The sequence below is a fragment of the Ovis aries genome, chromosome 3 (assembly GCF_016772045.2).
Source record: "Ovis aries strain OAR_USU_Benz2616 breed Rambouillet chromosome 3, ARS-UI_Ramb_v3.0, whole genome shotgun sequence".
In the NCBI taxonomy this organism is placed as follows: Eukaryota; Metazoa; Chordata; class Mammalia; order Artiodactyla; family Bovidae; genus Ovis; species Ovis aries.
The window spans coordinates 4,112,579-4,136,937 of record NC_056056.1 but is presented as its reverse complement, the minus strand read 5'-3'; the positions used below and the strand labels follow the sequence as shown (position 1 = coordinate 4,136,937).

Genomic DNA, 24,359 nt, shown 5'->3' with positions numbered 1-24,359 from the left:
CTGGGTCCCCGCCCCACCTCCTCTTCTGTGGGCAGGAGTTCCAAGCCTGGCAGGCCTTCCAGGTGCACGCAGTCCTCCCCCAGGATCTAGAACCTACACTTCATGAGACAGAGGCCTGGAGAAAAAGGAAGAACTCTGCCCACGAGCCACATGGGGGTTCCAACCCACAACACCCCCCCCGGGGGGTGGCAGGATCTAGGATCGAAGACACTCCAATGCCAGCAAGGAGGCCACGCTTTATAATCTCAGAAAAAGCAGAGCTGAATTTCAATTTGTGGGAGACTTTCTTAAAAGTTTCATTATTATTATGAAACATCTGTGATATTTAGGGAGGAGAGCTGCCTGCTTTTAGACCTCTGCCACATGAGTCTGGCAGAGGCTCAAGTTTTTAAAGTGCACGCAGGGTTCACCAGTTCAGCCCTTGATGTATGCCTCTAAGGAAGACGGAAAATTGAAGCACACGGCGACGTCTCCCAAAGTCTCCTATGAGTAAAGAAAGCAAATATGATTTCTCCAAGTCATCTCACCATCCGCCCTCCTGCCTTTCTCTGGGAAATGAATTTAAGTTAACGGTTGAGCGTCGCGCCTGCCAAAAATGGGGGCGTCTTCATCAGAGCTGGACTCAAATGCCAACTACCTCAGGCTCTGTGCCGCTAAAGGTCGCCTGTCACTCTCCACCGAGACTGGAAGATTGCTTCAGATCCCTGACAGCAGCGGAGGTGTGTTTATCTCCCCCAATGTCTCGGCCTCCACCAGCTTAGGCCCAACAGTTAAAACCCACCAGATAAAGCCCGCTGGACCCCTAATCCACAGGGGAAAGAAAAATTGAGACGTGCTTTGCCAGTGAAGACCAGCCAGCCTTGCTGGGGGGGAGGGGAGAGCTGGGCACGAGGGGAGATTTTCTGACTGTGAAGGTTATCAGACATTAAGATAGCAAATTGAGAAAAGTTGTCACTTTCTCCCCAAATGTCACATTTACATGGAATGCTGTGCTCAAAGTAGAGGGTGGCAAGCTGACCCTGGGGCCCTTCGTAGACCCCTTAGAGACAGCAGGGGAGTGGGACGGGCAGGACCGGGGGCTCTCAGAAAGTCCTCAGGAAAACATCTGAAGTGGTTGATAAACACACTGTGTTCCTACAGCAAGGGCTTCCCTGGAGATTCGGTGGTAGAGGCCGCCTGCAGATGCAGGAGACACGGGTTCGATCCCGGGTCTGGGAAGATCCCACATGTTGAGGAGAGAGTAATCCTGTGCACCACACCTGTTGAGCCTGGGCTCTACCTCGGGAGCTGCCGCTGCTGAGCCCATGGGCCTTAGAGCCCGAGGTCCGCAACGAGAGAAGCCACGGCAACGAGAAGGCCGCACCCCACCACTAGAGAAAAGCCCGCATGGCAACGAAGACCCAGCATAGCCAAAAATAAAATCAACAAACAATCTTAAAAATACACTACAGTGTAACACGGAAACTTACGCGACCATACGTAAAATCCATAGCCAACAGGGATTTGCTGTGTGGCCCATGAAAGGCAAACAGGGGCTGTGTATCAACCTAGAGAGATGGGATGGGGACGGGGATGGGAGGGAGGTTCAAAAGGGAGGGGGCAGATGTGTACCCATGACTGATTCATGTTGAGGTTTGCCAGAAAACAACAAAATTCTGTAAAGCAATTAACCTTAATAAAAAAATTAATTAATTAAAAAAATACACTGCAGTGAGATGTTTACTGGCAGCATTTAACAAAGTTGCTAACCAAGAAAATACCATGTATGACCTGAACGGGAGGGAGATATTCGTACACGTCTGGCTGATTCACTTTGCTGGATGATAGAACCTAACACAACACTGTAAACCAAATACACTCCAAGAACAGGTAATCTTCTAAAAAAGAAAGAAAACGCCATGGAGATCCCTCGTTATGCGTGTGCGCCATCCCTTCGTAAAGACTAAACCCCCAGGCCCTCCATCACCCGGCACAGGCCGCGCTTGTGGCTCCCGGCTGGCTGGCCGCCCCACGAGCACACCACGCCAAGTGCCTTCCGTCCCCGAGGCCCACTGGGGACAGCAGAGCTAAGCCTCTGGTGGCCTGGGCTCGCGCTCTCTCCTTCCAGGAACTCACCGTATCTGTATACCCTGAAAGACCCTGGAGGCTGCCAGTGAAGAGTTCAAAGGTGATGCACCTTTTTGACGTCGCTGCTTCAGAAGTAATCGCTCTGTGCGCCCCAACACAGACGACAGATCTTGGTCACACGCTGCGGTAAACTAAGTTTTAACCCTTGGAAAAAAAGTGGTGCTGACCTTCCACGTTTGTTCAGAACTATCGCCACCAGACTTTTTCTTACACAAACACTGGAAATAAGGGGTGAAATGTCAGCAGTCCCTAGGCGGGAAAATAATGGGAAAATTTCCCTTCTTGCGATTCTTACTGATGGAAGGATTAAAATGCTCCGGTTCCAGGGACTGCGGTTGGGGGCTGGGGGCCCCGTCACCACCATTGGCTGCAATCTTGAGCTTGAGGCCTAGGGTACCCCTTCCTTCCTAGCTCCAGGCCCGGTGGGTGAGCCAGCTGCCGCCTCTCAGAACCACCTCCTGCCTCCCCTCTGACCTCCCAGCCGGCTGCCAAATTCCCATCCCAGCTAGTATTTCTTCCTGCCACAGCGAAGCGCACTGGAGCCAGGATGGTTTGGATGCGCTGTTGCTGTGCACCAAGTGGCTATAACAAGGGCGGTGGAATCCAAGCTGGCGGCCCAGGAAGATGGCCTGCGTCTCCGGGGGGAGTGGATAGGAGAGCGTGGACGAGGCAGTTTACTTGAACGGTTTGCCCAAGCACACGATGGCAGAGCTTTCAGAGATGCTGGAGGGATGAAGGGGTGGCCAGGACGGATGGCGCTCGGGTTGGGTTTTCACCTCTTTAAAGCTGTCTCCAAAGGTATGCTTCAACCGTGAAGGGGGAAGAATCCAGGACGAGGACGGGCGGGTGTGATACAAACTTCCACAAGTGCTGTCTCACCCGACTCTGAAGTCAGGGCTCATAACCCTGAGTTCTCCTTCCTGGGCAGTTTGCCAAGCCCCACTCTGATCGCTCCACTTCTGGGGCTCCCACACTCGATCTGGGGACAGCCCCCAGGCTCCAGAGCCCCTGAAACTATTTAAATGAGCCCATCCACCAAGAGAACTGCAAACCCGAGCTAACTGCCCTCCTACCATACGGAAGCTGCGTTCCACAGCTCAGCTGTAGTCACCCTGTCCCCAGGGTGCAGCCCCGCACACGGCCCCGAGAGGCACCCACCTCTCCTCTGGAGCCGTAAGTCACAGACCTCTGCCTCCCACCTCTCTGAGCATCATCGTGTGTCCTACCATCAAAAGACTCTTCAGGGAAATCCTTAGCAGGCCAAAGGTTAGGACTGGGCACTTTCACTGCCAGAGCCTGAGTTCGATTCCTAGTCAGGGAACTGAGAATCCACGAGCTGTGCAGCGCAGCCAAAAAAAAAAAAAAAACTTTAAATCTTACAGAACAACAGGGGACAGGTGATCCATGCTTTCCAAGCCCCTGCTCCTGATCCGCAAGGCTGTTATAGCATTCAGATCTTCCCAGCTGTCTGGCTCTGTGGCTTCTCCACCAGGAAGTGTGGTTTCATCCCTGTGTGTCTGCAGGGTCATCTTCTGGCCAACAAATCACCAGGTAACAAGGAAAGTACCTTCCTCCATCCAGAGGGAGGCTGTGTGCGCAGAGCAGCTGAGGGGCCAGCCCGGGGCCACAGCTCCTCGGTGAAGAGCTGGTCTAAGCTCACTTTTCAGAAGCTCTGATCTCCACGCACAAGCCCGGAGCTCCCAGCGTACAAGGAATCAGAGGGGTTCCCACACCAGGAGCGCCTCGTTCGAGTGCAAGGCTCTGGGCAGAGAGCTTCCGTAACACCACCTCCCACCCCACCTCACGTCCTCCATGCCCGGGCCCCTGGTCCTCACTGAGGAAACCGGGACCCAGAGAGGTGAATAACCTGCTGCAGGAAACTCAGCTTTCGACTTTTGGTCTGTTGACAACGCCATCTTGGTTGGATGGAGCATCTTCTAACTCACGCGTCCCACCTGCGCTTGTTTTCCCAGCAGACGTGTACATGAGCCTTGCAAAGTGCGAGGTCAGAAGGGCTGGGTTATCATCTCATTTGACAGAAGCCGAGGCCTAGGAAGGTTGTGTAGCATCCACAGATGGCTTACCAGTGGGCTGTACAGCGAGACTGTCAGAAACACATCCAACTGTTGGGATACTTTGGGGCCAGAGAAGGGTGGATGCAAAAGAGACAGCGGCCGAACGTTCGAAGAAAAGAGCAGACCCGGAAGAGACGAGGCCCGGAGCTGACCCCACTCCCACCGCCGTGACTCACACGCTCTTTCACCCTGGACCCCAGACACGCTGTTGAGACAACCGCTACTTCCTCCAAAGCAGTTCACTCTGACTCTAAAGCCCTCTAACCTGAGTGGACATCTGCACAGAGGGGCCAGTGGACACCACTGCTCAGGCAACGGGGTCAGAGCGGCTGGAACATGTCAGAAATGGCAAAGCCATTCTCCAAGGGTCTCGTGGTGTGGTCCTGCACACACACAGTGTCGCAGGACCAGGCGACAGGGTCACCGTTGCCCCAGCTGTGGACGTGCAAACGGAGACTCTGCTGTCAGGAGGGGCCTTTCAGCGCACCAAAATTTAAAAGAGAACGTTCTTCCAAAAAACAAAAGGCACCAGCGGAGCGCTTGGTGGATGATATGTATTCCAGCCCATGTCTGGCAAACTCTCAGATGGCAGCTGCAAGGCAGGGTCAGGCGGGTTCTATTAGCTCAATTAATGAGGAGTAAGATAAGGCTAACATCCCGCTCGTCGGGCAGCTCGGCACAGAGCTGGAGTAATGGAGTTATTAACCTCAGTCAGCCACTGAATTGTGCGGCTGATTCCAACTCCATTTCCTAGTTCAGGCCTCTATTAATGGGCTGTTTATTATCCTTAATCCACATAAGGATCAGTGGCAGAAATATGAGAGCTTCCTGGAAGGACCAAGTGATAATAAGAGGAGGAGAGAGAGGCGAGAAATCCTCTCCATCTCATAGTTTAATTTTTCTCTGGGCCAACCGCTGTTCTCTTAAGAGACGAGAGCGTCCTCACTTTGGAACACATCGGAAACGGCAAAGCCATTCTCCGAGGGTCTCGTTGTGTGGTCCTGCAAAACACAGGGTCACAGGCAACTAAAAAATAATCAGCCTTTTAAATCAGACAGAGAGCTCTGGCGTATTCACGATATACCGGTTCAGTTTTTCGTTTCATAATATACCACATTACACCATTGTTTAACAGTGGAACCCGAGCGATCAGACCAGCATTCAGCAGGGGGATTTGTCACCGTGGTTAAACGCCCTGATGACGACTTCCCAGTTTGCCTGGCTCCACAGGACCCTCCTGGACAAAAAGGGGGTTCGCCTTTCTCTCTTTCAGAGTCACCCTCTCATCTCACATGCTGCCAGGTGAGAAAGGAGCTACCTTCCTCGATTCCAACCAACAGGAGGCTGCAAAATGCTTCCCATCGGTAAGAGAAGCAAGCAGGTTGAGACTTTAGAGTAAAAATATTAACATTTTGAATCGGAATGAGTTATCTGTGCCAACCTACAATGAATAGATACAGCAATTACTCCCTGAGGCTCATCCCTCAAGTATAACAGTATTTGCCATTGTAGCCTCTTTCTATGAAACTGGAATCCAAAATCATATGGGTGGGGGCTTCCCTGGTGGTCCAGGGGCTAAGACCTTGTGCTCCTGCTGCACGGGACTGGGGTTCGATACCTAGTAAGGGAACTAAAGATCCCACATACCGAAACTAAAAGATCTCGCATGCCACAACAACAATCACACATGCCACAGCTAAGACTCGGCACTGCGAAATAAATAAAGCAGTATTTAAAACAAAACGAAAATCACATGAGTAACTAACATAGTGCTTTCCATGATTTTTAACATGTAGGCAAATCAGTGGCACACGTGTTTGGGGCATGTGAGTGTGTAATTTATTATATGAGAACAGGAAAGAAAGCTATATCCTACACTTTGAATGGGGGCTTCCCAGGTGGCTCGGCAGTAAAGAAATCGCCTGCCGGCACAAGAGATGCAGGTTCGATCCCCAGGTCAGGAAGATCCTCTAGAGGAGGAAACGGCAACCCACTCCAGTATTCTTGCCTGGACAATTTTATGAACAGAGGAGCCTGGCAGGCTACAGTCTACGGGGTTGCAAAGAGTCAGACACAATTGAGCAACTGAGCATGCACGCACGCACTCTCTGAATGAAAGTCTGTCCTCCCAAGAGGAGCTATGGGCTGGATATTTCGGAGCCCGCTGTGTCCATTACTTGCCAATTATAAATGACGCACACATACACACATAGCAGTGGCGCTGTCCTGTTGAAAGAGTAGAGGCTATTGCTCCATTTGACAGATAGGACAACTGAGGTTAAATGTAGTTTTTTCGAGGCAGCTAGCCAGTGAACAGGGATAGACACTCGTCACCTTGCAGAACGGGCACAATGCAGCCATTTGGAGCAAAGAGCTGGGGTCGAGGCTGGCCTCTTCCAGGCAGCCTGGGGCAAAGGACGCAGCCTCTCTGAGCCCAGGTGCCTTTTACTCAATCGACCAACTTTATGGGGCTATTGAATGGACTAAAGGAGATGTAAGGCGGCCACATGATGGAGACTCAGCAGACCACAGGTATCACTAGCATCATTCCTGTTGTCAGGGCAATGATGAGGGGTAAAGATGAGGGGGCGGGACCTGGAAGGGAAGACGTGTTCTGGGGACTGCCCTAGGAACAAGGCAGGGCCGCTGCAGGGCAGAGGCAGGAAGTGGATGCAGATGGCGGCCGGGACAGAGAGAGCGAGCCATTCTCCCTGTCAGCACCGGCAGCGGCCTGGTCAGAATGTTCCGGGCTGCCTCCCACACCAAGTGGAGGCTTGTTTCAAGGCCCCATGAAATTTGAAAGCTTTGAGGCCCACTTGTCCGAGAAGTGTACCGGGCAGGTGGCACTTGGGTGGGTTGGGGGGTTCGGCCCAGCCCCTCTGGGTCGGGGGGGATTTGTGTCCACAGGTCCGGGTCCCCTGGGTAGTTCTGCTCTCTAGTTCCCTGGGGGAAAGGGCTGTGTTTTTAGCAAAAGCCAACAAGACACCCAGCACTGACTGGGAGCCACATGCAATGCGAACAGACTTGTCACTGCCTCCCCAGGGACAACCAAACCCCTCTGGGCTCCTCTAGATGTGGGACACACAACTGTCTAGTTTAAGAAATAGTAATAAATAAAAAATGAAAACCCACACGCTTGCAAAGGAACCTACAGAGCAGTTGCCAGTTTGTACAAAGCAACCTGGGACACAAGCAGCTCATCAAGATACTGTCCTTGGGCGATTTCTCCCTCGCCCCCAGATTCAGTCCAGTGGAGCCCAGGGTGAAATATTAGAGCAAACAGCACTAATCAACGCCACCATCCTGCCGAATTCAATGGGCAATGACTCAGCGAGTGTCCCCCCCTTCACCCTCTTTCCGGGAATTTCTGAGAGCTGCAGCAACAGCTCTGACCCAGGCCCTGGCAGATGGACCTGACCTAGACCTTGCCGGCTGGCCCCGCAGCTGTCCTGCCTGGGAGGACCAGGAGGCTCCAGGCATGGCCCACCCCCTCCTTTCCTCACAACATCAGAGGGACGGGGGATGCAAAAAAAAACAAGAACCCATCTGTCTGATACACGGCAAACTTTCCAACATCAATCAGAAGCCTATACTCCCTTTCCATAGCAAACATTAATTTTGAAAGGAAATACAGCGCTACAAACTTGCAGCATGAAATGAATTATTTTACAGTCAGGCAAGGGCCGATTTCTAGACGTAGTCTTGGACACTTCTTTGTTTCTTTCTTTTTCTTTCTCTGTGTGTGTTTTTTTTTTTTTTTACTATTATTATTATGTTTTAACAAACTTTATAGCCCATTTTATTTCTTCTCAAATAACTTTTTCTCCTTCTTTTCGACACATCAATGACTTGGTTTGTTTCCCTCACGATGAGATGTTGAAACCAAGAGATTGATACTGCTCAGCGGAATATAATTTAGTATTATGTGCCGTGGGTTTATGAAGCAGGAGTCAAACAAAACATTGCATTTGAACACTATCCATTTATTAGCTCTATGGAGAGATTTATATTTGACAAGGAGACAATAACTTTGCTTCCTGATAAGCCGAAGAGGTCTATTTCTGTGTCCAATGCACAGAGTAGCTTGCCCTTCCCCAATAACTCTATTTACTACTATGAATATATTTTAATAATAAAATTGATATATATGTAAATTTATTTTAATCTAATTTCATCGAATCCTCCTAAAAAAAAAAGAGCCTTTGTAGACTGTTTTCATATCTGAGTTATAGATTTCTGTATCATATTCCCAGATTGATTTCCAGGCTATAATTCTGTCAAGATTTCCTCTCGGTGTCGAAAACAGCAACACCACAGCTAGAGTGCTTTATAATTGGCATCACAACAGAACCAGAATTACAGCCTCGATATTCATCCCAGTGCTGGGTGGGTTCGTGTTAGAGTATTTCTCTCTTCCTTAGCCTCTTCCTGGGCTTGAAGGTTTATGGCTAAAATTACTTTCTAAATTAATCACAAAAACGCTGCATTGAAAGCTAAGGCAGAGGCAGTGGATCAGACAGAGATAAGAAAGGAGGGGGAAAATACACCCTGAGTGAAGGGAGAGGGGAACAGAAGGATGATTAAACAGGGGCAGATGATTAAATCTAGGCTGTAAACAAACATCTTCCTCCCCGCCCCCGCTTGTCCTCTGCCTTAGGGTCAAATAAATTAAACTGGCATTATTTACTACATAAAGAGAAACTGATTTTTATTTCGTGGTGAACGGAGAAGTATTTCTTTGCAAGCTTGCCCTAAATCAAAGAGGTTCTTGAATCACCCTCCCCGTGTGCTTTTAATAAATACCAGGCCCGTTTCCTGTGGGTCGTGCAGCCCTGGCCTGGCACAAGGGCTGGTAAATAAAACAGTCGTTTTTCCCCCTCGGGGTTCAGAAAAATGAGCACTAGGCTCTCTCCCTGCGTCTTGTCAATGACCCGCCCCCAGCCTTCTTCTAAGTGACTGTCTGCGTTTTTCCTGAGACTTTCATCTTCAGGTCGATGGTGAGCCTACCCAGAAACTAACTACCAACACCAAAGTCTGCTCCATCTCCAGAAAACAGAGGGTGGAGACTTGGCCTTGTAGCCCCATGGTCCCTGGAGACTACCGGGCAGAACGGGGAAGGGACGGGGTGCCCAGGCTGCCCGCTGGGTCCCGGCTGCTCGAGAACCAGCAGACCATTCAGTCTTCCAGGAGGGAGCTCTCCAGACCCAGCGCTGGGGACATGATCAAGACAGGGCTGAGGAGAGACTCCAACGGGGGCGGGGGAGGGGGGACGGAAGAAAGCCCCTCACGAAGAGGTCCACCCCTAATCCCCAGAGCCTGTGAACGTGCTGCTTTACGTGGAGCATGGGCTCCGCACTGAGGGCACACTAAGGACCTCGACGGGTTAGATGGTCTGCATGGACCCACCCCAATGACAGAGTCAGAACCGTCCCCAGCTCTGGTCAGAGGGAGATATGAGCACAGAAGCCAGGTGCGGCAGTGTTTGAACAAACAGGAAGGGGGAGATGATCCCAGGATGGGAGGCAATTTCGAGAGGCTGAACAGGGGAGAAAATGGACTCTTCCTAGGGCCTTCAGAAAGGAATGCAGCCTGTCTCACATCCTGATGTCAGCCTTACAGAATGGTAAGACAATACATGTGTATTGTTCAAGCCACTAAGTTGGTGGTGGTGGTGATTGTTCAGACGCTCATCGTGTCCGACTCTTTGCGACCCCACGGGCTGCAGCGCGCCAGCCTTCCCTGCCCTTCGCCACCTCCCAGAGCTTGCTCAGACTCATGTCCTTTGAGTCAGGGATGCCATCCAACCATCTTGCTTGTGGTAGCTTATGACAACAGTCACAGAAACTAATTTTCTGTCTATTTTCTAGAACCAACTCATGCTCTTCTTAGACAAACAGCAGATCTATACAGAGACAAGCGATTTGCAAAATATGCCCGCCTTGGGACTCAGATATAGACATTTCCAAATAAGGGTCCGAAAAGTTTAAAGAGAGAAATAGAGAATGAATAGCCTTTGGAAGAAAAATTACTCCAGGAAACAGTAGCACACTTTAGATAAAGCCTTATCAAGGACCTCTCTGGTGGCTCAGCGGTAAAGACTCTGCCCTGGTCCGGGAAGATTCCACACGCTGAGGAGCAGTTAAGCCCGTGTGCCACAACTGTTGAGCCTCAGCTCTGGAGCCCGGCAGCTGCAGCTGCTGAACCTGCGTGTCTAGAGCCCATGCGGAGCCACCACCGCAGGAAGTCCACGCACTGCGACAACGTGCGGCCCCTGCTCACCACGAGCAGAAAAAGCCCCCAGGAAAGCAGTAAAGAAGCCAGTGCCACCAAAAATATCAATAAACACATAAAGTGTTAAAAAAAAAAAAAGCCTTATCAATGCTCAAAATAACTTAGAGAGAATAGACTCTATGATAGGAGGAACCAGAGAAAAGAGGATGAGATAAAATTCAAAAGGAGGTATTCTAACGCATATATACGGAATCTAGAAACATGGTACTGAAGAGCTAGCTCATTTACAGGGCAGCAATGCAGAAACAGACATAGAGGATAGATTTATGGACATGGGGAGAGGGGAGGAGAGGGTGAGATGTATGGAGAGAGTAACATGGAAACTTACATTACCATATGGAAAATAGACAGCCAACAGGAATTTGCTGTACGGCTCAGAAAACTCAAAGAGGGGCCCCGTGTCAACCTAGAGGGGTGGGGTGGGGTGGGAGATGGGAGGGAGGGTCAAAAGGGAGGGGGTATATGTATACCTATGGCTGATTCATGGAAAGGTTTGACAGAAAACAGCAAAATTCTGTAAACCAATTATCCTTCAATTAAAAAAAAAAACAAACACAAAAGTTTAAAAGGACAAGAAAGAAAACTGACAGCATTAAGGGAAAAAGAGAATCCCCTGGTGGTCCAGTGGTCTAGACTGGGCACTTTCACTGCCGTGGCCCAGGTTCAATCCCTGATCCAGGAACTAAGATCTGCAGACTGTGTGGTTCAGCCAAAACAAGTCAGAAAAACGGTAAGGGGGAAAAATACAGGAAATGTGAAAGAATTACAGAAGTGAAAAAAGAGGAAATAAGAAATAATACTGATGTTTATTTAAATAAACTTACTGTGAAGGACAGATTTTAAAAATAATACAGAAAGGAAAAGGAAAAGATAAAGGTTACTAGAAAGAAATCTTAACTATGGAAGAGAGATGATGAATGCCCAACATACGTTTAATGGATCTTGCTTCCCCAGTGGCTCTGCGGTAAAGAATCTGCCTGCAATGCAGGAGCCCCAGGAGGTGCGGGTTTGATCTCTGGGTTGGAAAGATCCCCTGGAGGAGGGTATAGCAACCCACCCCAGTACTCTTGCCTGGAGAATCCCATGGACAGAGAAGCCTGGTGGGCTACAGTCTATGGGGTTGCAAAGACTCAGACACGACTGAAGCAACTTAGCACACCAAGTGAATGAACCAAAAAAATATTAATATATGTACTAGAAGGAAATTCTCTTGAAATAATGGAAATGGAAAGGATTCATAATATTCCAGAGAAAAGTAATAAAGAGAACCAGAACTGACACACGCCTGGTAAATATAAATGAATTGAGAGAGAGAGAGAGTACATCCAGACATAAGAAGTATATTACCTTAAATGTAAAAAAACTCACGGACCTCAGATGTCCCGGCAACCCCACAGGTGTCAGAGGGCAGTATAGAAACGATGCAGGATGCTGAGGGTAAGAAATGTGATGGGAGAATTCTTTACTTTGTTAGATGTTTACAAGTAAAGTTAACAGAAAGACAATCTCAAATGTGCAAGAATTTAGGAAGTTAAGCATGTACGAACCCTTGTTGAAAGTGACACAAAGACTTAATCCATTCAAATGAACAATGAATCAAAATGGATAAATGGAGAGGCTGACCAATATGAATAGCTGGTACTGAAATCTGAATCCAGTTGAAGAGAGAATGAAAACCTCCCAAATACAGTAAGTACAGCTGAAAACAGAATGCAATTGTTCTATTTCTAGAAATGAAAGCTTAGTGATCTTAAAAGTCATAATCTGTGTACAAACAGCCTGAGATCACATGTGTCTGTTCCTCCCAACCGTCACTGCAGCCCCCGTGGCCCCCACGGCCCCCGAGGCCCCCGAGGCCGCACAGCAAAAATGAGGTGGGGAGGGAAATAGGGAGGTGGCACATATGGGAGCATTTTCTCCTTCATCTTTCATATGACAGAGTCGGAATATTCTGTTTCATTTCAGAATCGACAAATTGAGAAATACAAGTTTAATCAGGCCGTCTTGACGAGACCAGCAGAGCTAGAAATAGATTATCTTCTAAACCAACTGGGGGGAGGGGCGGAGAGGAGAGAAAGCAACAAAAGCAATAATAAAACATAAGGAAAACACACACCATGAAAAAAGATGGAAAACAGAGGAAACCACGATGAAGCATGAAATAAAGTGATAAAAAGCAAAAATATCGTGGGATAAATTCAGCCATTCAAGGAAAAAGACAAGCAGGTTGAATGAAACATATTAAACTCAATTTCGTTCTGTCCCACACGACAACCTAAAATAAAGGAAGCAAAGTAACTGATGCTAAGAGACGTGCAGACGCGATGAAGCGAACGGGCTGAGCTGCGGACAAACGCGGCATGCTGAGCCAGGCACCACTCTATTTCCTCCCAAACCCCACAGAAAGTGGACAGGAAAGGGATTCTGAGACCCTGGCCAGCAAAGACGGGGAGAATTGAGGGAGGGAAGGCAGCTTAACACATTCTGGGGGGAATTCCCTGTCGGTTCAGCGGTTAAGGTTCTGCTCTTCCACTGCAGGGGGCCCGGGTCCAGTCCTTGGTTGTGGAGCTAAGATCCTACATGCTACAAAGCATGGCCAAAGTAATTAAATTTTTTAAGGGTTTTTTTTTTTTTTGGAGGCTTGGAAGAGCTGGATCAGTGGCAAGAAACTGCAGAGACCTCAAAAAGGCAAATCTCAAGTCAGCAGCAGGAAAAGCTGAGAATAAGCCCAGTCCCCATCAGCAAATCCTAAAAGCCTCAGGCAGAGATACTGAAATAGAGCCGTGTTAATATACGTATCAGCGGACGTCATATGGGTCTGGATGTCCCACACAGCTGGACAGGAGGCTGGGAAACGGGCTCTTTTATTTCAGACACCAGCGTGCTCCAGTGAACACCGATATGTTGCTACCTAGGAGAAAACAGAGCATCTGTGCTGGAGGAGACAAGCAATGGTCCTGTCCCAGATAGTCACTTTCATCAACGTGGTGCTGCGTGATGGACGCACGGCTGACATAAACCTTTACGAGCTAAATAACACGGCACCAAAACACAGAAGGCAGAAGCTTCAGGGAAGACAAAATCAGAAGCCTGCTCCAAGGAACAGTTACTGCTGAAGTTTTCAAAACCATTCCAGCCATAGGCAGAGAACGAAAACCTATGAAATGACCACATCGTTGATCCCGTAAAAGCCTGACAAAGGGAAAAACACATGGAAAATATTCAGACCCATATTACCTAAGCTCATTAATACAAGAAATGTAAATAAAAGTGGAGCCAATACCATGCAATAGTATATCCGTTTCCCACTGCTGCTATAACTAATTGCCACAGATGCAGTTTCTTTAAAACGCTCAAATCCATCATCCCACAGTTCTGTGGGCCAGAAGTCTGGTGCAGGTCCGACTGTAGCACACTCAAGGTCACCCGGATGACCCACCTGCTTTAACGGCACCTGTTCAGCTACCTTAATTACACCAGCAGAGTTCCTTCCGCCATGTAACCTAACAGTCACAGGCAAGACGTGGTGGGGAGGGGGCTCCGTAGGGCATGGAGAATCAAAACTGTGTCTGCACAAGGCATGCATTGAAGGAATAACACACCATGACCAAGTGATAGTCATTCTAGGGATGAAAGGTTGACTCACTATCAGAAAATCTGCTAATATATTCATATGTCAAAAAGAGAAGGGAAAAACATCTGTCTTAGAAGATGCCAAAAAAAAACCTTTGAATGAAATAACTGCAGACATTTTAAACTCTAAACACTATACTTTAAAAAATTTATTTAGTCTGCATTTATTTTTGCTGTACCATGTGAGACATGTGGGATCTTAGTTCCCTGACCAGGGATCAAACTCATGCCTGCTGCAATCGAAGTGAGGATTCTCAACCGCTGGACAATGAGGGAAGTCCCAGAACTACACCTCTTTAACTTTATAAAAGCTCTATATACCTCGAATGACAGTAATACCTTTGTGGTAGAATACAGGACAATCCTTCTGGTAAGAGGGCAAAAAAAAAAACCAAAAACACACTGGTCTATCATGAGCCAGCTCTGGACTATTCAATGCAGTTAGGCAAAAGAGTAAAATGAAAAATACTGGAAAGGAAAAGGACAAAAAGATAAATATTTGTGATGACATGATCACCCCCCCTGAAAAGCCCAAGAGAATCAACTGAAGACCTACCAGAAGCAGTGTCAGAGGGTTCCAGGAAACGAGCTGGGACATAAAAATAAGTAAGAAAAATCAGTACCGTTCTCAGAATCCTGAGAAATCCAGTTAGAAAATAAAAAGGATGCAAATATCCTATTATCACAATATCAACAAGAAGAACAACAAGTAATACAATAGCTAGAAATACACTTAAAATGAAAAGCAGGGGCCCCAATAAAGTGTTGACTGTCTCACAAAGGGGCAAGGAGAGAACAGGGCCACAGACTGCACAGACCAAGCCATAACCCTAATGGGATTCCAGTTAAAATGTCAACAGCAGTGCTCATCTGGAATACTGAACACGTGAGACAGACACTGAAGAAGAGCCAGGGACTTCCCTCATGGTCCGATGGTTAGGACTCCCTAGGCAGGGGGCCTGGGTTTGATCCCTGGTCAGAGGACTGCATCCCACATGCTAAAGATGCCACGTGCTGCAGCTAAGACTCAGCACAGCCAAAGAAATAAAGAAAATAGTCTTTTAAAAAAGAGTAATGGGAGGGCCTTGTCCTGCATTGGCTATTTTGAAATATATGATAAAGCTAAAGCAGTTAAATGGTGTGGTACTATGCCATGCTAAGTTGCTTCAGTCATGTCTGACTCTGGACTGACTCTGTGACCCTCTGGACTGTAGCCCACCAGGGTCTTCTCTCCATGAGATTCTCCAGGCAAGAATACTGGAGTGGGCTGCCATGCCTTTTTGCTGCAGAAATAGACTTGTGGGGAACAACAGAAAGTTTAGAAGTACAGCCAAGTATATTGAGAGACGGCATCTACAAGCAGACAGTGGTCAGACCACACATAAATACGTACCGCAAGCCACCGGGTGGCCAACTCTCTTGGTATAAACAGCAAACTCTGACAGCCTTTGTTTTCTTCATGTGGGTGGTCTTTGTTTATTTCCACAACATCTGCAGTTGTGGGATGCTCTCAAATTCAAGTTAGTGGAGGAAGGACAGAATATTCAACAATATTTGACATCGTTTTGAAAGAAGTGGCTAACGGTTGGGGGAAAAGGAGGCTGGTACAGCAAACCTCCATCAAAATAAACATCAGGGACTTCCCCAGTGGTCCAGGGACTAGGGATCCGCCTGCCAACACAGAGGTTCCTTCCCTGGTCCTGGAAGATTCCACCTGCCTCGGGACAATGAGCCAAGACGCAACCACCGAGCCCGAGCGCTCTAGCACCTGTGCTCCCCACCAAGCGGCAAGTCCCTGCTTGCTGCAGCCCGAGAATGCCTGCGTGCAGCAGCAATACCAGCCAAAAATAAAGAAAATGATTACTTTTTAAAATTTTAAATAAATATCAGATGCATCAAAGATCCCAAATGAAAAAGGAAAATTGTGAAAACAGTCGGAGGAACCCATGGATTGCTCTGCACCACAATCCCACAAGGCGGGCGAGACTGGTCAATACGTGTCCTCACTCACAGATGGACATTCAGGTCCAGTGAGGTGAGCGGCAGAGCCGGGATGCGAACCCGAGCCAGACTCCTGGTTCACAGGGTAAACAGGACGGGTGGCGGGATGCGGGTGGCCAGGATGCACGCCCGCTCGGGACTGCGGGCAGGCTCCCGGCACACTGCCTGTCGTCACAGGGACCTGGAGAGGCGGCAGAGGCCTTCCCGGAAGCCCGTGGGTCGCTGGCTGCTCACCTGTTGGGCTTGTAGCCCAGGCTGTCCATCGTGTGCGCCTGGTCCAGGTCTCGCGGGAAGCCGTGCAGCACCCACCCTCTCTCAACGCAGTCCTGCTGGTCCAGGCGCTGTTTCAGCACCTTCATGATGATGTTGTCGGGGACTGCGGAGAAAGGAACACAGCTCGTCACTCTTCGGACCCAGCAGGAAGGCGAGGGCGCGTCCGAGGTCCTTGCCCACCAGCTTCCTAACTTCATCTGACCTGGGTTTGAACTGCTGAAGAGGCGGGTTTAGGTGGCCAAGGATGTTGGGTGCCTGTTTCTCGGGGTGCTCTGCGGTCCCACCAATGAGGGGAACATGTCTGTGCGGGGAAGGGATGTACTGGGTGACCTTGACGTTGAGCTTTCCCTGACTTTGACAGGATAGACGCCCATTGGCAGCTAGGACAGCTCCCAGCTCTCCAGTGATGTGCTGCACCCTTCTCCCCACCCTGCACCCCAGGATCCAGCTTTTGCGGCAAAAGACTTTTCACGGAAGCCCCGGTGGGAGGTTTCAGTTTCCTCCAATGGAGCGGCGGTGGTGCCCCCGAGGCTCTCTGCTAATTTACGATGAACGTGCAACCCACCCCTTTCTTCTCCCCTTCCCCCTGGTTCTCCCCTCCTTGCTGTTTAGAATCAAATTTCTCACAAGAAGCTCAGCGTTAGTTATAACCGGTGACTGAAATCAAGTCTTGCCGAGAAGGAGATGTTAAGAAGCCTCTTGTTTACATTACTGCCATTGACATTTTCCTGAAATTTATACCTTTCTTCCCAGACTCATTAAATGGCCTGTGTTGCTAATGTACTGCGTTCTAGCAATTTGCACTGCATTTCCTGCGCTTTGCACTCATTTTCCAGAGATACTTGGTAAATATTACCGTTGTTTGCTATAAATGTGGGCCTGATGACGAGCAGGTTTTCCGAGCGGCAGTGACAGAGCGGTTGGCGGCTTCTCTGGAGATGTTCGGTTGCCCTCCGACCGGCCATCCGGGGGTCAGCCCACTGGCTCTAATACACATGACTGGAACCTTCCCAAAGGCCCCCTAGGCTGACAGCCGGGTGAGAGAGAGATCCAGAAAAAATCACTACCAGCTGCTCTCCTCCGTGGCCGGGACACGCCGAGTGACCACCCTGCTGCCCAAGAACCAGAACCTCCATCTAACCCCCCTCTAATCAGGGTCCCCCTGATTTTGTTTTCACATCCTTCAGCCTTCCTTCCCCAGTCTGAAGGAAAGAGCAGGGAAGGGATTTTGCTCTAATGAGATGACCTGGCTGAGACAGGTCAGTGAGGAGCTGATGCAGTTGATCCCATCCCTTCCCCGCCGTGGCTCCCCAGCGCTCCTCGCTGTGGTCGACGGGGCCCTGCAGGCTCCACAGCCTGCCTCCCCTGGGTGAATCTCCCCCCAGCTCTCCACTTCCGCTCAAATGTGCCAGTCCCTCCAGCCAAGTCTCCATCCCCCACGCCTTGCCTGGGGCCAGGCCCCCGAGGAGGGCCCGCTCCCAGGACTGTCCATAGCTGGGTTAACAGCTGTGTTTCTTCACTTCCACTTCACTTCTTGCCGCCCTGTTCTTAAAGCTCCAGCTAAAGCTTTGCTTAGGGTTGCCTCTCACCAGGACAAAGGACCACGCCCACCTCGCTTTTCCATAATTGACACAGTGCCTGGCACGCAGGACGTGGTGGAAGAAATAGACCAGAGCCCTCCGTTTGCAAAGCTTCACTGCAACAAAGATGTTAAAACCAACTTGACCAGACTCTGGGGAGCTCAGAAGAAGAGTGGGAGCTGGGCTGGGAGTACCCACAAATCTGGGGTCTGGTCTCTGCCCTGTGCTTGGATGCCAGCCGACCTCCGCTGGCCCCACGGGCTCTCCCAGTCCCGGTTTCCTTGTCTGCCAAGAGGGAGCCGGGCTCCGTCCCCTGGGGATCAACACGACACGTTGTCCCAGGAGCTTGCGAGGCGCTCAGAGCTGACGGCTCGTCAGGAAACAATGATCCATGAACCCTCGCGTGCTTCCCCCGGGGTCAAGGTGTTCTAAACTCACTCCTGGGATACAGGGTGGCTGATTTCAAGCAAGTCTGGGCAGTTAAAGATGGAGAGATTTAGGGACCCCGTCCCGAGTCCTCTGTTCTTATCCCAAGGGTAGGAAACCTACCAATTGCCCCCTCACTCCCCAGCAGCTGTTCGTATTCAGGGCAGGGGCGGGGAGGACAGAGGGGCAGCTGTCACGGCTTCGGGGGTCCCCTCCCCCAGCTCCACGCTGCACTCCCTACACAGGCAGTGCACACTGGCTCCCACCAGAGACCCCCGTGAGGAGTTGGGGTGCGGGGAACCACCGCTAAGACCACAGTGTGAATAAGGAACAGAGCTTTTCTCTGATCCAGAAACCTCACGTTATCTGTCAGGAGAAATAAATGCAGGTCAAAGACAAGGAGGGTCACAGATCTGCTATACAGCCTTCCAGTCCAGGCCTACCCCTGTGTACGGAGATTCTCACGGAAATTGAAACCCATCCAGAAGGAAGCTTTTCCCAGGGTCTGTCCGGTGGAGCATTGTGTAGCACCCGAGCTGTGCCCGGGCTCGGGGCCTGAGGCTGCCAACCACAGCAAACAAGCAGCCAAGGGCCCTGCCCTCCTGGAGTCTACACTCCAGCCAGCGAGACAGACGGTACACAGATAAATACATAGCCATTTCAGAAAGTCATAAATATCAGGAAGAAGCAAACCAAGCGATGGGGTGATGCTGGTTTGGCTGGATCCAGGATGGTCTCTGAGGCCACAGCTGGCCGAGATCTGGATGCTGAGGTCAGCCTCACGGGGATCTGGGGAGGATGTTCAGGGTGGAGCTCATGGCAAGGCCCTGAGGCTGGAACAACCTTGGCACGTTCAAGGGATTGAAAAAGGGCCAGCATGGCTGGAGTGGAGGGACTCTGGGAAGTGGGGTGGGGAAGTCCTGCCAGGCCTTCTGGAAGGAAGTGGATCCGCCTGCTCCCTGGCCATCTGGGGAAGGACTGGGCACAGGTCCTCAGTGCACATTTACTGAAAGAACACACAGGGGCTGATCTCAGGATCCTGAGCTAGAACGCCCAGGAACGTGCACTTCACCGCGTTTGCACAAGGACGGCCCATTCTGTGGGATCAGCCAGTGGAGTCCCCAGCTGGGGTCCAGACTCCAAGGATGTGGCTAGGAGATAGCACTTTACCTCCTGTGAAGTCTGCTGAGTGCCCAAGAATTGATGCTGTCAAACTGTGGTGCTGGAGACAACTCTTGAGTGTCCCTTGGACAGCAAGGTGATCAAACCAGTCAATCCTAAAGGAAATCAACCCTGAATATTCACTAGAAGGACTGACACTGAAGCTGAAGCTCCAATACTTTGGCCACCTGATTCGAAGAGCTGACTCACTGGAAAAGGCTCTGATGCTGGGAAAGACTGAGGGCAGGAGGAGAAGGGGGCGACAGGGGATGAGATGGTCAGATGGCAACCATCCAACTCAATGGACATGAGTGTGAGCAAACTCTGGGAGACAGTGAGGGACAGGGAACCCTGGTGTGCTGCAGTCCACGGGATCGCAAAGAGTCAGACACGACTTAGCACATGAACGACAGCAACAGCAAAGTCTGCAAAGAGCTCAGGCTGAGGACCCTGAGTGCAAACCAGCTGTGAGCAGCTCCAGCTTTTTAAATTTCTAAAAGGACACCAAATTAAAAAAGGAATTCCTTGGTGGTCCAGTGGTTAGGACTTGGCGCTTTCATTGCAGTGGTCCAGATTCAATCCCTGGTCAGGGAACTAAGTTCCTACAAATTGCACGGCATGACCAAATAAATAAATAAAAGGAAAGTAAATCATCTTTTGCTGACCCCACAAGCACAGCGCCCTCAAGTCCTTGGGCACCTGGAGGGGCTGAGGGTTGCTTCCATCGATGCCCCATCAGAGAAGCCTGCTGAGGTACAACAAGCTCTCTGCCATCCCTCTCCAGACCTGCCCCCGTCAGCCCTGAAACTAAAGGGGCAGGATCTTCACCTACAGGCGGGGAAGGTGAGTGGACTGAGCTCTAAGGTAGGCAGGAAGATTAGTAAGTGTTGCTGCCTTTACAAGAGTTCCTTAGAACAAAACCCAGAAAACTCAGTTCTTGTCTCCCCTGGGCTCCTTTCTTGGAGCAAATTTGAGCGGAGAGCCCTGGGGTCCAGCTGTGGGCCCTCCCTGACCGTCAGAGTACTCCTCTATGACACCTGCCTCACCAGCTGTTACGGGGCTTGGAGACAACTCATGGGGCCTGCCAGACCCATTGAGGTCTTCTGAAGGGAGGTGCGGGTATAAATTTAATTCCTTCTGAAAGTTTACCCAGAGTCCCATCAGGTGGCCATGATGAAGCCACTGGTAAGCACAGGGACGCTCAAATTATAAACCTGACCATCTGAGCGTGAATCTGGCTTCAGGAGAAGGCTGTGGGCCTGAAACAGGCTTGTCCTTGCGGGGGGGGCCACTGGGGTAATTAGTTTGCTGACCACGGATGCCCTGGGCCCGGTGAAGGCCTCTGTTGATGCGGGTGAGGAGTGCATTGGGCAAGTAATTTTCTTCACTAATCAGTGCTGTTGGAGACCAAGCTGCAGTTAGGGGTGGACAGCTGAGCACTGAGCTTCTGAGGGCAACAGAGGCTGCTCGGAGGCTCAGAGAGGGAGAGGCCAGGAAGGTCTTCCCATTGACCACCCTCATCTCAAAGCTGAGAAACCAAGGCCCCAAAAGGCTGTGAGTTAAGTGACCTATGCAAGCCAGTTGCTCAGCTGGGGAGAAATCCGACTCAAGGCCAAGAAGTCTGACCAGACAGAAACACAAAGAGACTTCTTGGTTTGGGGTTGTTTTGTTTTGTTTTTTTCCTTGTTAAGTTGGCAAAGATTTCTAGAGGGAATCTCCCAACTGGCATCAGAAGTTAAGATGTACATGCCTCGTGGTCCCGCAATCATGTTCCAAAGAATTTACATCTAAGATACAACTGCAGAGAGGACAGAAGACGTGCCCATGGAGATGTCCATCTTAGTGCCCTTTATAACAGGGATGATGGAGACGATTTCAAATGTCCATCAGCAGAGGACAGCTTACATAAAGGACGAGACATCTATGCAGCATGCTACTGCTGCTGCTGCTGCTGCTAAGTCGCTTCAGTCGTTTCTGACTCTGTGCGACCCCGTAGATGGCAGCCCACCAGGCTCCCCCATCCCTGGGATTCTCCAGGCAAGAACACTGGAGTGGGTTGCCATTTCCTTCTCCAATGCATGCAAGTGAAAAGTGAAAGTGAAGTTGCTCAGTCGGACTCTTCGCTACCCCATGGACTGCAGCCTACCAGGCTCCTCCGTCCATGGGATTTTCCAGGCAAGAGTACTAGAGTGGGGTGCCATCACCTTCTCTGGCAGCATGCTACTAGGAAACCTTTAAAAAATCATCTGTGTTGACTTGGAAAGAGGCCTCTGACAGAATATCAAATGAGGAGGGGGGGAAGCAAGTAAACGACGTAGATAGTATGATCTGGTGGTTTAGTCGCTAAGTCCGACTCTTGCAACCCCATGGACTGTAGCCTGCCAGGCTCCTCTGCCCATGGCAAGAATACTGGAGTGGTTTGCCATTTCCTCCTCCAGGGGATCTTCCAGACCCAGGGATTGAACCTGGGTCTCCTGGACTGCAAGCAGATTCTTTACCAGCTGAGCTACCACGGAAACCACTGAAGCATATACTGACATACATATACACACACAACATGTACACACACAACACACACACAGGGGAGAGAGGAGGGGCCACACTGATGCCCCACGAGCGATGGCCGGTCCCTCAGGGGCTCAGGGTCCTGGAGTTGAGAGAGACAATAACACAAGTCAACATATCCCAGCCGAAGAGCCGAAGGACCTGGGAGGTGTGACAGCGAGGGCTTTGGAGGCGGGAAAGGTCTCGTCGCCCCAGAAGCTGGGGAAGAAGGCAGCCACTCACGCAGACCCCAGCTTCTAGCCAATACCAAAATGAGCCCCTCTCTGCAGGTTCTCAAAGGAGCACGTCTCCTGAGAGGGGCTTTCCATGACTGTGGATCAATAATCATCGGTGGAGTATTTGTTTAACGCCTACATCCTCACCCCTCACTGGAGAAAGCAGAGGCCCTCGCCAAGTCAGGCTCATTGCTACCCCCACACCTGGTACACATGCCAGGCCCTCGGCGGGTGCTTAGTGAACACTCTTTGAATGAACGAATGAATGACCACACAGCTCCATCTCCTGAAACCAGGCCTGTTCTCCCAAGCACCGAGTCAGGTCCCATGGCAGGGGGTTCCCCCAAGGTTCCCTTTCACCCACTCCACAACATACTTGTGAACTAAACAGATAGTCAAAGGAATACATCTTGGCATTGGGAATTACTTTCAAAATAATCCTACATGGGGAGAGGATTGCACCGTTGATCCAGAACACGCAGGTTCCCTGAACTGGCGGTGGGTCCCCTCGGGCTCCTTATTCTACTCTCTCTGTTTTCCAAACATGTTTAATGGCTTCCATTAACAAAGTGGGTGTTTTGTCTAAAGGAAACGATTTAAAGGCTTAAAAGAGGCTGAAACGATCACTGTGAGACACTGTCGCTACGGGTCAAAGGATGAATCTCCCTGGAAGGCTGTCCTCACGCCCCAGAAGCAGCTCTCATTTTGGGGGGACCCAAGGGCTGGAGATAGCCTTTGCCTGTTGTTACTCTGGGCCCAGGAGCCTGGCATCATAGTACCCGTCCAGATCTGCCCTCCCTAGGCGATCCTGGGGAAGCTGCTTAGAGCGCACACCAGGCCGCTGCCCTCCATGTGTCTCGGTCAAGGTTGAACATCAGTAACTGAGGCTCTTGGGACCTGGGAGACAGACGCTGCAAGGCCACGGAGGTTTGCTGGTCCCCTCGAAGCTCGGACAACTCTGGGCATCACCAGGGGCCTTCTCCCAGGGATTCGCTGTGCTCCCCCATTGGAGGCTGGGAACACTGCTGGCCACTAAAACCAATGACAGACCCCCCCTGACCACCGCCCCAGATGTGTCCTTGCCTGAGAGGCCCTCCCGGTGACGGCAGCTCAGGCCCAGGGGTGAAGGGCGAGGCAGGAAGACCCACCTTCGGTGCAACTGCCAGGCCCACCCCGTGTCTCCCGCGTCAGGCTCTCTGCCCTGCACCTTTGTCTGGCTGCTGCCTTCCGCTCCCCTCCCCCGGCCCCCCTGCCCCCACCACCGCAGGCCGTCAGCTCACTTTTTCAGCCCTGCATGGCCTGACTGGCCAGTTCAGCAAAAACGCAGAACAGAGCTCGCCTGCGGAGTTCTTCCGGAAGCTGAAATTCTCCTTGATAATGCTGTCCACTGCCCTTCATCCTCCTCTCGGAGAAAGATTTCCAGCACGGCCTCGAGTCTCTCTCCATTGAGTCAGGTGCCTCAGGCTTGATTTCTGGGCTTGACAGCTAACATCTTACCCTGCGTATAAGCTACTGCCAAGGGCTACGTCTCCGAAACGTCCTGTCAACCCTAAATTTAGCAAAGTGCGAGATATGAATATCCCATTATTTCATAAAGGCCACATCACATGCTTTCAGGTGTTATTTTTTTCTTTTTCTGAAAATCTTCCACGAGAGAGAGCCGTCCTCACATTGACCTCGAGGTTATTAAAATCTCAATCCGTTGTTCCCTGCCGGCTGGGTGTGCTTGGCACAAGGCTGGACGGGGAGCCACGGTCACAAGTGAAAGGCTTTCAGGCCCCAGGGGGATCCACCAGGCCCCCCACCGACCCCATCCAGGACACCTGGCCCATCCTGGTCTTGAAGGGGAGGCATGGTCAAGCTCCCTCCCGCCTATTGGTCCCCTGGCTCATGCAGAAGGAAGGGCCCTGTGAGTCAGACCACCGTGAGGTTACTGGAAGGGACTATTCTTCCTGGGAGGCAAGTCTGCATCCTCAGTACAGTCCAGCTCGGAGAGCCAGTGGCGTCCATTA

General features: G+C 50.6%; 1 protein-coding gene across 8 annotated transcripts in view; it reads right to left on the bottom strand.

Moving 5' to 3' along the window:
* The window catches only part of AK8 (adenylate kinase 8), a 133,360-nt gene that overhangs the window by 33,064 nt on the left and 75,937 nt on the right, over nucleotides 1-24,359 (bottom strand). For all 8 annotated transcript variants that reach the window (XM_060413754.1, XM_042245509.2, XM_042245510.1 and 5 more), the window contains one exon: nucleotides 16,362-16,503. In XM_060413754.1, the coding sequence (XP_060269737.1) occupies nucleotides 16,362-16,503 (142 nt within the window). The remainder of the gene's footprint in view (nucleotides 1-16,361; nucleotides 16,504-24,359) is intronic.